This window comes from Candoia aspera, chromosome 4, assembly GCF_035149785.1.
Source record: "Candoia aspera isolate rCanAsp1 chromosome 4, rCanAsp1.hap2, whole genome shotgun sequence".
Taxonomy (NCBI): Eukaryota; Metazoa; Chordata; class Lepidosauria; order Squamata; family Boidae; genus Candoia; species Candoia aspera.
Genome location: NC_086156.1, coordinates 36633605 through 36649519, shown reverse-complemented (window position 1 = coordinate 36649519; position 15915 = coordinate 36633605). Strand labels below are relative to the sequence as shown.

At 41.6% G+C, this 15915-nt stretch overlaps 1 protein-coding gene across 3 annotated transcripts in view; it reads right to left on the bottom strand.

Moving 5' to 3' along the window:
• Window positions 1-7847, bottom strand: part of PLCL2 (phospholipase C like 2) — a 95004-nt gene extending 87157 nt beyond the window's left edge. Inside the window, exons 1-2 of one of the 3 annotated variants that reach the window (XM_063303855.1) lie at window positions 7785-7847; window positions 6184-6724 (exon numbers count right to left, since the gene is read on the bottom strand). In XM_063303855.1, coding sequence (XP_063159925.1) covers window positions 6184-6498 — 315 coding nt within the window. In that variant the 5' untranslated portion in view covers window positions 6499-6724; window positions 7785-7847. Of the gene's footprint in view, window positions 1-6183; window positions 6944-7402; window positions 7514-7784 lie in introns of those variants that run through there. The other 2 variants (XM_063303856.1, XM_063303857.1) reach the window with 2 other exon arrangements.
• Between the last annotated feature and the right edge of the window lie 8068 nt (window positions 7848-15915).

Genomic DNA, 15915 nt, shown 5'->3' with positions numbered 1-15915 from the left:
TCCCATCCGGACCGCCGGCGGAGCGGGGCCAGAGATGGCTCCGGGATGAATCTCCACCCCACAGGGCTCGACCACCAGTGTCCCCACCCCGAAGAGGGAGAGCTACTGTAACCTGGGGCCCAACCACTCAAGCAGCCGCCAATTCTGCTCGAGCAGGAATGGGGGTGAGAGACTTTTCTGTCAAGTCTGATGGGGATCCAACCAAGTTATCTTTCTAACTAATGCTAAAAGTTACATGAGGCAGTTTGGAGCATACTTCCCTTCCGAAGAGGCTAAGATAACTGCCATTGTCACCAAGTTGAAGGGTCGAGCGGCTGACTGGTATGTTCAATTAAGTGAGGCTGACTCCCCTGCACTTGATTATTTCGGGGACTTCATGTGGGCGTTAAAGCTACATTTTGAGGATCCTCTGGCCAAGGCAAGAGCTAAGAAGGTGCTGAAGGATCTTACCCAGGGCCAGCTGTCTGTAGCTGATTACGCCCTGAAGTTTAAGGCTTGAGCTGGGAAAATCCCCGACTGGTCGCAGTCAACCTTAATAGAATGGTTTAAAGAGGGACTCAACCGGGACGTCCTACGGTGGGCATTGTGTAAGGACGACCCAGAGTCATTGTACGAATGGATCTGTCTGGCAGGCAAGGCTGAGCATGCCCAGCATACCTTCATGCAAACCAGAAGACCTGAAAAACCACCAGCCACCATGAGGGGACCCCGAAGTGCTGTGACTGCTGCCCAGCCAGGCTATAGAGCCTGGGATGAGGAGAGAGATCGGCGCTATGCGAGGGGTCAGTGTCTCTGATGCAGAAAGGAACGGCATCGAGCAGCTGACTGCCCAAAAGCCAAGGCTGGAGATCGAGCGGGCAAGCCGCCGGCCAAATCGCCCCCCCCTCGCGGCAGATGACAGCAGCCAGGGGCACAGCTGACGCTGAGGAAGTATTCTACTTCCCAGGAAAGGCTGAAAACGACTCTAAGGAGCCAGCAGGAAACGCCAGCCACCTGCCATGAAGAGCGCCTGCGGGCAGGTGGAGGAGGATGGGCGCGAGGATGCTATGGTGAGTGCTGACTGTCCCACTTTAGCAGTAAAAGTGAAATCGGGCTCCCGCACAAAAACTACAGAGGTCTGGGCTTTGGTTGACTCTGGGTGTTCCAGGTGTTTAATTCCCCCTGATCTGGTTGCTGCTTTGGACCTGCCTAGCTTCCCCCTCCAGCAGCCTTTGATCTTCACACAGTTGGATGGTTCAACAGCAGGGGGCGGGCCTGGCAACCCATTTCACTGGAACTGTCGCAATGCAAATGGACAGCCACCGTGAGACTTTAAAATTCGTAGTAGCACCTGTTGGCAATCCCTTGGTAATTCTGGGGATCCCCTGGTTGACCTATCGAAGCCCATATATGAACTGGGAACACAGAACTGTGACTTTTAAAGATGGGTTTTACCAAGCTCCTACAGCGGAGAGAGCTGCACGTGTGGGGGTTGGAAGGGCTGCGGCCGCCATGCCGCGCCCTAACTTGACACATTTAGAAGGCTTGCCCAATCGATACCAAGACTTTGCAGACGTTTTTGGGGAAATGGAAGCAGATCAGCCACCCCCCCCATCGGAAAACTGACTGTGCAATAGAGTTGGTTCCCAATGCTCAATTGCCCAAGCCAAAAATTTATCCAATGACTCAGAAGGAGCTGGAGGCATTACGGGACTTCATTGACAAAAATCTATCAAGGGGGTTTATTGAACCTGTAAATTCCCCAGTTGGGGCCCCTGTGCTATTCCAGGAAAAGCAAGATGGCACGCTTCGACTCTGTACGGACTATCGGGGGTTAAATTCTGTTTCAACAAGTACCCTCTTCTGCTCATGAAGGACATGCTAGTTCATTTGTCTAAGGGCAAGATTTTCTCCAAGCTCGATCTTCGTGAAGCCTATTTCCACATCCGCATAGGAGCTGGAGATGAGTGGAAAACTGCTTTTAATTGCCCATTGGGTTCATTTCAGTACAAAGTCCTCCCTTTTGGGTTGGCAGGGGCGCCCAGAGTCTTCATGCAATTGATTAATGAACTATTACATGATCATTTGTTTAAAGGGGTCCTGGTTTATTTAGATGATGTTCTCATTTACACTGAAACTGAAGAGGAACGCAAACGCCTCCTCAAACAGGTGTTAAGCAAGCTTAGGGATGCCAAACTTTATGCCAAACTTTCCAAATGTGAATTCCACAAGACCCAACTTGACTATTTGGGCTATAGGGTGTCTGACAAGGGCATTGAAATGGACCCTGCAAAAACCCAGGCGATTTTAAGTTGGGAACGTCCCCGCACCCGGAGGCAATTGCAAAGTTTCCTCAGGTTCAGTAATTATTATCGCCAATTTATCCAGGGGTTCACTGAGATTGCTTTGCCCCTCACTGATTTACTCCGTACCAAGGGCTTGGGGGAGACACTGTCATAACCTAACTCTAGGTTATGACAGTTAGAGGAGAACCAGAGAGACTCAGGTCTGAATCACCACTTGGCCTTGGAGCTCACTGTGTAACTAAGAATTAAGGAGTACTTCTTAATCTAACTTACTTCATAAAATTACACTTATAAAAGGATAAAAAAAAGAGTAGACCATCTCCTGAGCAACTTAGATGACAGATATACTATTGATTAATTAGGTTCTCCTAAAGACAGAATAATCATAACATTTTATATTTAATTTCTCATTTTAGACATTTGTGAGTGATATCCACTCAATAAATCTAAGACCCCTTTACTTGAAAAATAAAGTCTCTTACAGATAAAGCAGCACGTGAATTTTTAGAAACATTCTTCATTAATAATATGAATTCAATGCAGAAACATTACTTGCATTACATAGCAGAATATTCAGACAATCTTCATGTGTACCAATATTACCGGGAAACAAAAAACAATGGGGACATTAACAAGTTGAGAAAGGAAAAAAAATCAGTTTCTTAACAGATCTGGCTGCCATATTTAAGAAAATAATGTATAAAACACAAACAAAAGACTTACATACTTCTATAGTACTAAACTTCTAAAGAAATAGAAACTGAAAAAATTATTTATAGAAAATGAAGTGCATAAAAGTGCTACTATCGGTAATTCACAAAGACAAAGTTAACCTTTGTCAATCTGCTTACTCTTAAACAGAGCCAGATTCATTACCTAATATATATATTTAATACTGCCACCTATACAAAAACATCGAAGTAGTTTACAAAATATAAAATGAACAGTAACAATGCATTTTAAACCCTATTTTAAAAAAGGGATGGGGGGAAAAGTAAACAAAATAGTAACGAAACCCCATTAACCCAAATTTATATAGAATTTCAGGGGAGAGAAAATTCCAGAACGTAAGCATCACCATAAAGAAAGCCTATAAGCAATTATAGGATGGCATTTTGTAATTCTATCTACACGCAATAGGACCTATCTGGATGAACTCAGAAATCAACTATATGACAAAGGCAGTCAATCAGTTGTTTTGGTTCCAAGCTGTTTAAGGGCTTGGAACGTAAGTAAAACCTTGAACCAACTAATTTGCTATCAACTTGTGTCAACGATCTGCATCCCTGCAGCTACAGCAGCATCCTAAAAAGGACCAGAGCATGAATACGCAGTCCTACAATACTTTCCATTTAGCTTTGTCTACTGCTAAACTGAAAACTCTTGATGCAATCAGGATGAACCACATGGTACACAACCTAGAGGTTACAGATGGGACAAGGAGAATTGCAACACAGATGCGGCCTACCACAGGAAAGTAACGCAGAGACCAGCTTCTTGGAAACAGGACCTATTCTTACTATAAATCCTGAGAAGACCAGAGGGCCCCTCAGAAATAGAAGCAAGTCTAATTCAGTATTTTATACATGCAGCCAAAATTAGCAATAATCAGATTTTAGAGCTAGCTGAAAAGAGACAAACCACTTCTCCTGCAACTGGGACTGTTTTGCCAAATCTTAAGTTCAGCTTCAAAAGCAAAATAAACCATAGTGGAGCCTCTGGACAAAATGAAATTTAAGAAGAAAGCAACAGTATGAGACAGGATAGGAACAAAAATATATTTCTCACTCAAAAAGGTAACAGAAATATTAAAAAAACATATTGTATACGTTGGAGGAAGTAATAGTACCACCATATATTATTTGCATAAATATGGATTTATATCTTATTTCAACATCAATGTTTAGCATATAACCTGGGAGAGCCAGATAGGATCAAAAGTCAGAAGCAACAATTTAAAAAATACATAACTATGACATATGTTGTTAAATCTATTCATTTTACCAGTAAAGTAGATTTTTGCATCAGCCACCATATATATTGAAAATAATAGCACATAGCATTTGAGCTATATATTACTGACTTTTAAATATATAAAATAACTGTTTCACCATGAATATATATTTCTGTTCTGTAGCCATGCATGTGTATCAAGTATAATAACCTTGAATATAGATATCTATAATCAATAGCATGTTGAGAAACAAACAACCAGAGCTTTCAGATACTTTGCATAGCTATTTAAATACCTTGTGCAGGAACATTACATTCCCAAACTCAGCTCATGTAAAATTCTCATAGCTTTAATGCTGATAACACTTACATGGAAGTAAGTTCCACTGAACCTGGTTGGGCTAGCTTCCAAGTAAACACATACAGGATTTGGCTGTAAAGAGGAATGATACTCCAGTCCAAAATAAGAATGTGCCAATGCACCTAAAATAGCACTCGCTGAAACTCAGACTACATGGACTAATGGCAACAACAACTAAACAGATAACACAAAAATAACCTTATATAACATGAATTACCAAGCAATTATGTCCTAAAACTGTTAAAGGAAAAATCCACGCAGGACAGATGAATAAATTATGCCAAGCATTACATAGAGAAGGCAAAGTTCACTTTTGTATCACCACAGTGTAGATCCCTAGCTTATTTCCAAATAAGTTATAGTTTAGATTAAAACAATGCTCTTTCAAATAATAAATGTATGTTTTAAAAATACATTTAACAAACTCTGACACACCATAAATTACAATATCTTCCTTTAAAGAATATTAATTATAGACTTAGATCAAAAGACCTCTGGCATTCTTAATTAATATCAGATTATATCAGATTATATAGACTGCTGTATGTGTGTAAAAAATCACTTAGCATTGTAGAAAAACTTTACTACCAATTGCCATGTACACTGTTGTGAGTTATTAACAATCTGCAAAGCTACTCTCTAAAAGAAAGGGTAGATTCAAAATTTTGTCAAATGCATTATGCTACTACCTGTCCTTGTTCTCCCCTTGAGTCTCAAAACACAATCCTGAAACAGAATTTAAGATTACCAAAAACACTTACTCCTTTTTTACTAGAGAAGTAACAGTGATTGTGATGTTGATGTATGTGTCACTCCATATACAGTCATATTTTATATAATTTTTGTGTAGCTCATTATTGACAAAAACTGCCAGAGTAGAATATATGCAAATCAGCTATTATGAAATCTGTTTTAACTGTGAAAAATTATTTTTATTCATCAATAATCTTCTCTAGATTTAAACAAAACACACAGGAAGGAACATTTCATTTCTGCTCTCTCTTTGATTCTCATCTCTGTCTGTTCAGTATGTACCAGGAACAACAATATCTAAATTATGACAGACGGGAACTGCAGATAACACTGTCAATCTCCTGAATGATATGCTGTCACCTTCAAGAGACCATTCCATATTTTTCTCTTACTCACATCATTAATCCTTGATATTCACATGACTTGCTGTGCATCAGTCAGCAAGGGAAAAACTGTTCTGCACAGGTGCATCTAGCAGCCCCCAGAATCAGCAAAAGAGCTATCTAACCTCAAATCTCTGTAGGGTGATTTGATTTCATACTTTCCTGTGCAGGAATACCCTCCTATCCACTCTGGGACTACATCTCTCCACATCAACTTATTTGCCAAGAACCTTTTGCACAGATGTAAACATATTTCTTAATTTATATAATCAAAACTTGGTATTGGGACTATCTCTCCTTTCCTGGACTCTACAAATCAGCAGTCAGACTGCTTACAATGCTAAGTGATCAGGACAATTTGGCTTGCACCAGGTCATCCTGTATCCCCACACCAGTTACCTTCTCCCAGCCCAATACAGCATGGAGATAAAAAAATACATTGTCTTACCTTGATGATGCTGGTTTTCCTGGGAATACCAGATTTGCCTTCTGGATGCAGGGTGGAACATCCTCTCTCTATGGCAGGGCTGCCAGGTTGGGGAGATTCTAGGTGTTCTCTATTTCCCACCAGCGCACAGTCCCCATTGGAGAACCCATTGCGAGCACTGTCCAAGTGGATTCTTGCAACACCACCACTGCCACCTCCTCCTCCTCCTCCTTCCCCATCACCTGCTTTGAAAGCCACCTTTCCTTGTGCCAAATTTGGGGAGGAGGTTATCCTCCCACCACTAGTGCCTCCCCCTCTGCTGCCAAACTCCGCCATCAGTCTCTCTGGTTCTAAAGAAGCAATACAGTATTGCGATTTTCCTGCTTTTCTGCTTCCTTCTCCACCTTCTGCAGCAGCTCAGTGATGATGGTTGCGCTTCTCCTTCCGCTTTTTTTTCCCCCCTGACACAAAAGATCTGAAGAGATGAGTGGCCAAATTCTCCTTTCTCCTTTTGTAGTTCAAATTGCAAAGTGCTTGACACACCTCTGAGATCTACACACACCTGGAAAAAAGCAAGAAAAAAAACTGAAGATATAACAGGACAATCTGCTCTTAAATCAGGCTCCCAGAAAGGTTTATAACTTAAAATATTAATCACCACATGCACGGAAGACAAGGAAGGAGGAAGCGATGAAATGCAACCACCAAACGCATTTAGCAACACACACAGAAAGGTGAAGGGTAAGAGCCCTTCCCGACACAACAAAGACGGTCTCTCCAAAGGAAGGCGAATGGGAGGAAAAACAATCGCAACCCCCCACAAGAAACTGGAGGCGCTCGTGTGTGATGTACGAGGCAGCAGCCCTGCCAAAGGTAAACGCTGCTGCTAGCAGTTCACGTTTGCAAGTTCAAGGCAGTGGGGATTAGTATTTTTGCACCGTCTGCAATGGAATAGCCAAAGGAAAATTCTTAAGATAGAAAGCGGTAAGGCACATTCTGACAACTGGGAACCATCACCGTTCCCCTCCCAACAAATCAACGAACACACACCACGCGGCTACCGTTGTTTTTCGGTTCCCCCATCCCTGTTCTGGTTTATCGCGCGCAAGGGCCAAGCCCTGCCCCTTCGTAGCCACTACCGTCCACACCCGCCGCGTGCTAGCCCTGAAATGCTCACCTATTCCCGCCCGTTCCCATTATCTAGGCGTCCGAGAGGCAAAGGGCGCGCGCATGTACCTACCCACCTCCATCCAGAAAGAGAGCTCGGCCGACCGCGCCGAATGAGCGGGTGGATCTCCCTCTGCATTCCACGCGGAGAAACATCTCTTCCGACAGCAACAACTGCGCAGAGCCTGCCCTCCCCGGCGCAGTCCCCTCTTCTTCCGGCAACAGGGCGCCCACGTGCCACTATTTGCCTGCGCTTCTCTCAGCCTGCGCTTCCCCACCTCCTCCGCTTTCCAGCCCCCCACTCCGGGCAACTCTTGTGTGCCTGTACCGTGTCCCTAAACCCCGCCCCCGCAAACATACCCACGCAGCACCGCCCAATACTCTCCTTTCGGCTACTTCTCACTTTTACCACCGCCCATTTCCTTCCCTTTCCCACCCGCCCCAAAATAACACACCTCCACAAGGTGAGGGAAGTCACTACTGCCGGCTTCGCTGCTCTTCCTCTGGCCTCAATAGCAGCTGCAGCAGCAATCGCGGCTTCCTCTCCGTTCCCGCCTCTGCCTGAAGCCGGATACGTGCAGAGCAGAAGATTAACGGGGCCACCGGCTCGCTAGGAAAGTAGCGGGAAGAGCGCGAGACAAGAGCCGAGGCGGGGGGTCCACCCCACGCCAACAGCAGCAGCCTCGACTTCTGGCTCTTGCACGGCGGCGGGCCCTGCCCAGTGTCAATCACTCGAAGCAGCACTGCTCAGATTGGGCAATCACCCAGCACCCCTTTCGGCAGGCCAAACACATTACAGTGAGGTGGACGGAGAGAGAAGCCCGCGTGTTGGACCGATGCTACCTTGAAAGAGAAAGAGGCCGCTTTATCTTCATAGTTCTCCTCCCCCCACCTTTTTTCAGTTAAATAAAAAAAGATCAGAATTAGTACTGGCTTGCTTTTAAGCGTCTGATGCGGTGTCCTATCATTTCCCTCAGTCGTTCCCTTACCGCATTTGCTTAAATTCACTTACTTCTTAAGCTGCATTTTTTCATGGATACGCTGCCTGTGAAGGTCGCTTTCACTAACGCACATTTGACTGCTTTGCTTTTCATTTTCCATCTGTGTTGAAATGTAAAACCTAATCTGGCTAAATTGTGCATTCCGTTTAAAACTGGTTCCCTCCACTTTAATGATCAGAAGCATTACTTTTACAGGCTAAGCAACGTTCTTGGCTTCGTTTATGAAAATACCCCCAGGACTATCAATGGTTAACTCATCATCAGACCAGCTGGATTGGGTTAGAGGAGAGCCATATTCCTGGATAATCAATCCTTTTCCTGTCCATAAATGGTTCCCAAAGTGTAAATCAAACTGAAATGGATGCATTGCATGGTGTATGCTCAAGGACATGCAGATGACACTTCCAAAACGAAAGGAAGATGAGAGCTAACGGTGCCAACAAAAAAATGAAACATGCTACAGACTACCTCGTGCAAATAGTTTCCAGCAGACCAGCCAGAGCATGACAACCCAAAGCACTTTCCCAATGTGCAATCCACCAGTCAGATAATATCCACAAAACCTGTATGCTTCCATTTCAGAGACATTATATAAATGTTACATAATATATTAATAAGAAATATACTCTTTGCAATCTTTCATGTGCTGTACAAATGTCAAAGTCACTTTTAAAGACTGAACATCAAAAATCACAGAAAAAAAAAACCTCAATTAAAAAAGAGTGGGTGTAGCTCAGTGATGGAGCACCTGTTTTCCATGTTAGAATATGCCAAATTAACGCCTTGGCATTTCCAAGTAAAGCTAGTAAAATTTAAATCCCACGAGGCTAATAGGAATAATTGTTGACAATATTGGACTAACTGGACCAATAGTGTGACTAAATATAAAGCAGCTTCCTGTTTTTAGTGGGGAAAATTGCTATCCACTTGCTATGCATTCAGATTAACTATACAAGAAAATACTTGGGAGAGGGTTTCTTCCATTTTAGTAGTCTTTTTTTTTTACCAATCTGGTCATTTGTACCAAAAAGTAAACACGAGTCTATAAGCAGCAACTAATCTGTTAAAATCAGCTTCAATAAAAACAGTAAATAAACAGGGACTGCAAAAGAGATTAAATTATTTGATAAAGTGAGAGCTAAAAAAGGATTTATGGCAGTGTAATGATTGCCTATTCAAAATCACCATCAGACTCACACAAGGCTTTCATGGATATCTGATTTAATAATGCAGGATCACAAGCAAAGCTGAGAATAGTGAAAGCGCGGGATGTCTCCCAATAAAACCCCAAGCAACTCCCAGTCCCTCCCCCCAAAGTCAGTACAATCCCATGCCCACAGGTGCCCCTAACGGTTCCTGCCGGTCTGCGGGAAAAGTCCTTGACAAGGCGAGATAACCCAAAGATGCATTCCTCATTCTTCACTCCTCGCATCACAGCCTGGTACAAGGAACAGGAGCAGCCCCCTCCCGTACAAGAACTCGTGTCAGCACCATGGCATGGGAACCCGTTACGATGTTTGCCAGGAACATTGGAACAGGAACCATGACAGGCAGATATATATATGGCAGAACAACAACAAAAAAAGAAAACTGTGTTCCAAAAATGATTTTGCAAAAGAAGCAGATGTTTGGAGGGGAAACAGAAAGAAGGCAGGTTGGCTGAAATGAAGTAGGAGATTGTCCTGAGAACAAATCTCCCTATGCACATCAACTTTTTTTTCTGGAGAGAATGTCTCCTGCCAACTAGAAAACCCCTTTCTTCCAGGAGCAAAAGAAAATGCATGATAAAGACCTGTAAAAAGGCAAAAGAGGAATTTATAGTCTACAGCTGAAAGACTTTTCCTTCAGATTTCCTCCTGCACTGAAGTTCCATTCTTATACCTTCCTTGAAAACTGGTATGATTTAATGGGACCTTCCAAGATGTGCATTGGAGCACATGCATTACAAGACAGCAATTTTAATTGTTCTTTTTTATTTTATTGGCAGGTATCATATAAGAGAAGATTATGCCCAAGAAATATATAAAATTATGCTTAAATTGATAGTCTGAGTCCACATGATTTAATATGGGTTTCATTTTTGGTATCTCTTGATTAAATAAGTCAGTGACAATCTAAAATCCAGCAGGATTGTATGGTAGCACATGTTTAGATGTGCAATCACTGCTAGATAAACTCTCTTATTAACTTCAAACAAAAAATCAGAATTTACAAGCCACAAGAACTCCATATTAGAATGATTTGTTACATAGGCTCACTACAAACTTAGTAAAAATAAACAGTGATTTTTGCCACTGAAAACACAAACTGCAAAACCCATCTCCTTGCCAATGATTAGGATGGTAACAACATCTGATTTGTGCATCTATGCAGAAGACATTAGGGCTCTCCTGCCAGTTTCACAGACAGATATAGCCCAATATTAGAACATCAGCTTTCTATGGAGAAAGTCCCAGGTTTAATCACAGAGTAATGCTGGAAAAACTACCTGAAATCCCGGACAGCCACTAGCAGTATCTACAAACAATATTTCCCAGGCATGAATGGTTTAGAACAGTGTTTCTCAACCTTAGCAACTTTAGGATGTGTGGACTTCAGCTCCCAGAATTCCCCAGCCAGCATGCTAGTTAGGGAGTTCTGGGAGTTGAAATCCATACATCCTAAAGTTGCCAAGGTTGAGAAATACTGGTTTAGAATAAGCCATGAGAATCTGATTGGGAAGCATCATATTTTCCCTCTTTCAGTAGGAATCTACCTACTGAATCAACCACAGTTCTATGGCACAAATACAGCCCTACTGCTATCAAATGTTAAGGTTCTTGCACAGTAACATTTATGGGAAGCAAAATAAAGGCTGAGGGCTTTTAATTTATTTTTATATATTCTTCATTCAACACACAATCTATTCTGAGTCCTGTGCAGATTATTTTCCTAAAAATAGCCAATTTAGGGCAAATTTATATTGGAAGAACTTCTGAATACTTATTTCCACTTCATTCTCAGTTTGAAATATTAGCTCCCCAAACATCAGTGAAGTCACAGAAGAGACAATTGAAAAACAGAAAATCAGAGGAAATATTTAAATACTTTTCCCATATAAAAAAGTAAAGTTCCTTCAAACTGATCCCAATTCCTGGTGACTTCAGATGTTGTTTTCTTGGTAAAATATGGAAGTGGATTGCCATAGCCTACTTCCAGATATTAATTCCATTTTCCATTCTAATCTTCAGCCCTGGGATTTTCTAGTGGTCTCCTATCCAAGTAGTAACCTGGTCCTACCCTGCTTTGAGTCAGTTTAGTGAACTTTCCCATATAATAATTTTACGTTATACACAAGAGTCTCTAAAATCATATACCAGCTGGATCTCTGTTCTCTGCACGAACACTACGTTAAAGCAGTTGCCTACACTAGCCATTGTAGCACTATAAACATAAGCATTCGTAACATCATGAGAGAGATCCCTGCCGTATTTTAATCATATTGAAGGTGAGGCCTAACTATGCAGAATCCATTATTTCCATTACTGTTGGAACTATTACTTCTCATAATCGTCTGGGATTTACTTCCCATGATTTGGAATACTAAACCAATTTGATGTAACTGTGATTTGTTGAATAATCTAAAATGAACTAAGCCATAAATTATGGTGTACAAACCAGTGTCTGGGATCCCAATTCCATTAAGCCTAAACTAAACAAATCACATTATGCCTTCAAACACTGTGTGAACCCAGAAGCAGGCCTGGTGAATGAACTGCAAAAACAGAAAAGGTCTCTGATCAACCAAAGACATTTTGTCACAAGTTCAAAAAGCTTCCCACAAATCAAAATGATTTCACCATATGTGGAACACTGCTCAACTCCTGGCAACTGCTAAGCTATAATAGTTGTAACAGATAAAAAGAGCAATCCTGAGCAGTCAAGAAAGGAGCACAATTAATTCTTGAATTGTGTGGTCTGATTAAACTGTGAGTGTATCTTCCAATACAGCCTAGTGTCTTTGTCAGTGAAAACTGGAGCTTTGTTTTATATTTGTATTTTGTAAATATCTTTATGTCTGCTGTAAACGATGTATGCTGTAAACGATGTAGTCACACATTCTCTGTTGTTTAAGGAGCAAAGTACAGAGCAAAAGGAAGTTGTTAAGAGTATGTCGCCTGGCAAGGCAATAAAAAGAAGCTTTTTTAGTGATTTACTGATAAGTATTTTTATTCTCCATCAAAGATAATTGAGAAAAATCATGTAATAGTGAATAACTTCTTTTTCACAACTGAAACCCGATGTCCTGCTTTCTTACTCCAATCATAATAGTATATTTTTCTCATTAACTTCATTGATCATAATCATCATAATTCATTACATATCATTATGTACTCTAACTTCATTGCAAGGAGGGTCAGTTCACTTAATTACTCTGCATATAGCCATCTGCTTTGCTTTCATTTCTTCCTTGGACTACATCTTACCCAGAGGTAATGGGTTACACTTGTTTTTGTTTTGGCCATGAATATTTTCAATTTTGTATTTTACATTCTACATTCAACCCATATTAGGAAGAATTGCAATAGCTTGCAGAATGGAGTCTGCTGATCATGGCAACCCCTTCACCATAAACTCGGATGTAATTCAGGCAGAATTAAAAGGAAAAAATGCATAATACCTAGCCATGCTAAGTGAATCTAGCTATTGGCAGCAACTAGCCAAATTTGGCTGATCTAAGAAGCTAAGCAGGGCTGCTTCTAGTAAGTCCTGAATGGAGGACCATCTGAGAAATCCAGGGTTGCAGAATAAAGTGGAAAGTCAAAACAAGCAACCCAGAAGAATAAAACTGCAAAGCGATTCCATATAATGTCAAAAGAAATGCACACATGTAATTTTGCAGATCACAGAAGCTGAGCATAACTCAAAGGAAATTTTATCTAAAACCAACATGCCATGTTTGAGCCTCCCCACATTAACTTCAGGATCGGTTTAAAGACACTGAGCATATGCAGCTCCATTGGACCCCAGAAAACTGGGAGCCCCTAAGCAGACTAGCAGGAGAAACGAGCTGTGGGTGAGTGACTTGAAGGTATGAAAGCAAAAAAATTACGAATGAGAGAATAGCCTGATGGAGGCTTTCATGGACAAGTCCACCTGTGGGCTAACACAGCTCCATATTAGCCACTAGGTAGATGCTGAGTTTTCAAGCAGGCTGTTTTACGCTGGTTTACTCTAAATGAGCTCTGGGCTAGCCAAAAATCAGATCAGGCTGAGGGGATTTTCAGGGGTGAAGTCCAGCCAAAGAGTAATATAGTTCCATGTTAGTCATGGGGTAGATTGGGCAAACAGGATTTGATTGTGTGGTTAGTGATTGTTCCTAGATCATGTTGTTAGTTCAAAGGGGCAATTTCCTCAAAAGCACACTGGTTCTTCTGCCTCCATCTCAATTTGCAAAAATCCATCTACAGCATTTGCATGGAGCAGCAGGAACAGGATGGCTGTGTAAGACTCTTTGAAGACTGGAAAAGGAATGAAGAGAAAGTAGCCATAAGCACTGAAAAGATGGTAGAGAAGTCAGTTGACAGCTTATCTCATAAACAGTAACTTAGCCTACGTGGAGAGAAGTTGGGAAGAAGTATTTTAAATCACTGAAAGAAACTCTGTCTTAATAAACTTACTATAAATGAGAGTGGGAAATTCCTATTACAGTTTCCAAAATTCTGAATTTAACCCATAGTAGCACTAAAGAAAACGTAGGAAATCTGTGTAGTTCTTACTTCCTTGATCTTGTCTAACAGTGATCTGGTATTGCTCGGACTCTACAGATTCCTTAAACCAACCCCAGTTAACTCTCGGAAGATCACAGGTAGTCCTCAGGTTACAACAGCAATTGGGACTGGAGTTTCCATTGCTAAGTGATGTGGTTGTAAAGCATGTCCACATCACTTAGCAATGGCAATCCTGGCAGTCCTGGTTGCCATCATTAAGCAAGGATAATGGGTCATTATGTGAGGACCTCATGTGACCATGATGTGGGAAGAAGTGCTGAAAACATGTCCCAGGCAAGCAGGCAGGCAGGCAAGAGCTACAGACAAGTGGGTGCTGTGGGTGGGCACTATGGAGTATGGGCGAGCGGGTGCCATGGGCAGGCACTATGAAGTATAGGTGGGCAGGGCTATGGAGTATGAGATCTTCATGCCACCTGAGGGGTCCCTGGGAGAAAAAGCAGCAGGAGCAGGAGCAACTTGCCAAAGTGACTTGCGATCTCCTGCTGGCTTCCCCATTGACTTTGCTTGTGGGAAGCTGGCAGGGAAGGTCGCAAATGGCTACCACATGACCGCAGGATACTGCAACTGTTGTAATTGCAAGCTGGTTGTCAAGTGCCTGAATCATGATCACATGACCACAGGACATTGTGACAGCTGCAACTTCGAGGACTGGCCGTAAGTCTCCCTCATTCAGCACCATCGTAATTTTGAACAGTCGCTGAATGAATGGTCCAAACCTGAGGACTAAACTTCAGTGATCAATCTGCTAACTAGCATTGATTTCCAGGGTTCAAACAGCACAGAAAGAAAAAAGGAATTAAAGTATATGAGCTTATCATGCCGGTCATTATGAAATCAGTTAGCAAACTAGAAAATTAAGATTCAGTAGGATTCCACACATGACATATCTACAAGTCTCCCACAAAGATGGAAGAATGGAACCTTGTTTTCTGGACTAAGGAAAGTACAGAGCAAAGGAGGTGTCCAAGAACAATTACCAAGAAAGTCTGCCCTAGGTGGTGTAATTCATTCTGTGTGGTCAAATGTAATTATGTGATGTTAAGTGCTTGCAACTGAAATAGCAAATTGTGTTCCCAAGCATTTCTGGGCCTGGGCCTCCCACAATTTCTCCATGCAATAGCAGGTCCATAAAGCTATTTCAATCCATTGATTTCTAAGAACTGGTTTTGGAGGAATGAAAAGTGAGTCCAGAAAGAAGGTATATAGTAACCCTGGTGCATGTGTAAACATTCTATGCACAATTTTTTAGAGTTTAACCATACTGTATTCACAAAAATAAATGTCTTCATGTATTTATTTGTATCTTCATTCTGGAAGAGTTACTTCAGAAAAATAAGAGTTATTGACCATTTATATGAATGGTTTCAAACACAGTTTAAAGTGATTGAGCTAGTTATGGAACTATTAAGTTAGTGGCTAAATAGAAACTGAAGTAGAAGAATAGGAAACATCAAGAAGTTGAACTGCAACAGAACTAAGCTTTGTTTTGCTTTTCAATGTTTTGTTTTTTAACATTTACCTAGCATTGTCACTGGTTTTAATTCAAAGGACACACAATAATCTGTGCTGACATAAATATTCAGTTTGTTCAAATGCAATAATCACAGTTGATCTAAAAAAAACTATGCTATTAATGCAGAATGCAGCGTGACTGAAAATGGCTTTACTGTTGCTAGCAGAAGTCATTTCAGTTTAAAGCAGAGATAACAATGAAGGTCAAAGACTAATCTCTCACCTTCAGCCTTTTAAAGTTCAAGCCACAAGGTCATCCATCATAAAACTGACTGGTGGATTGTTTGTTTTGAGAAGCATTA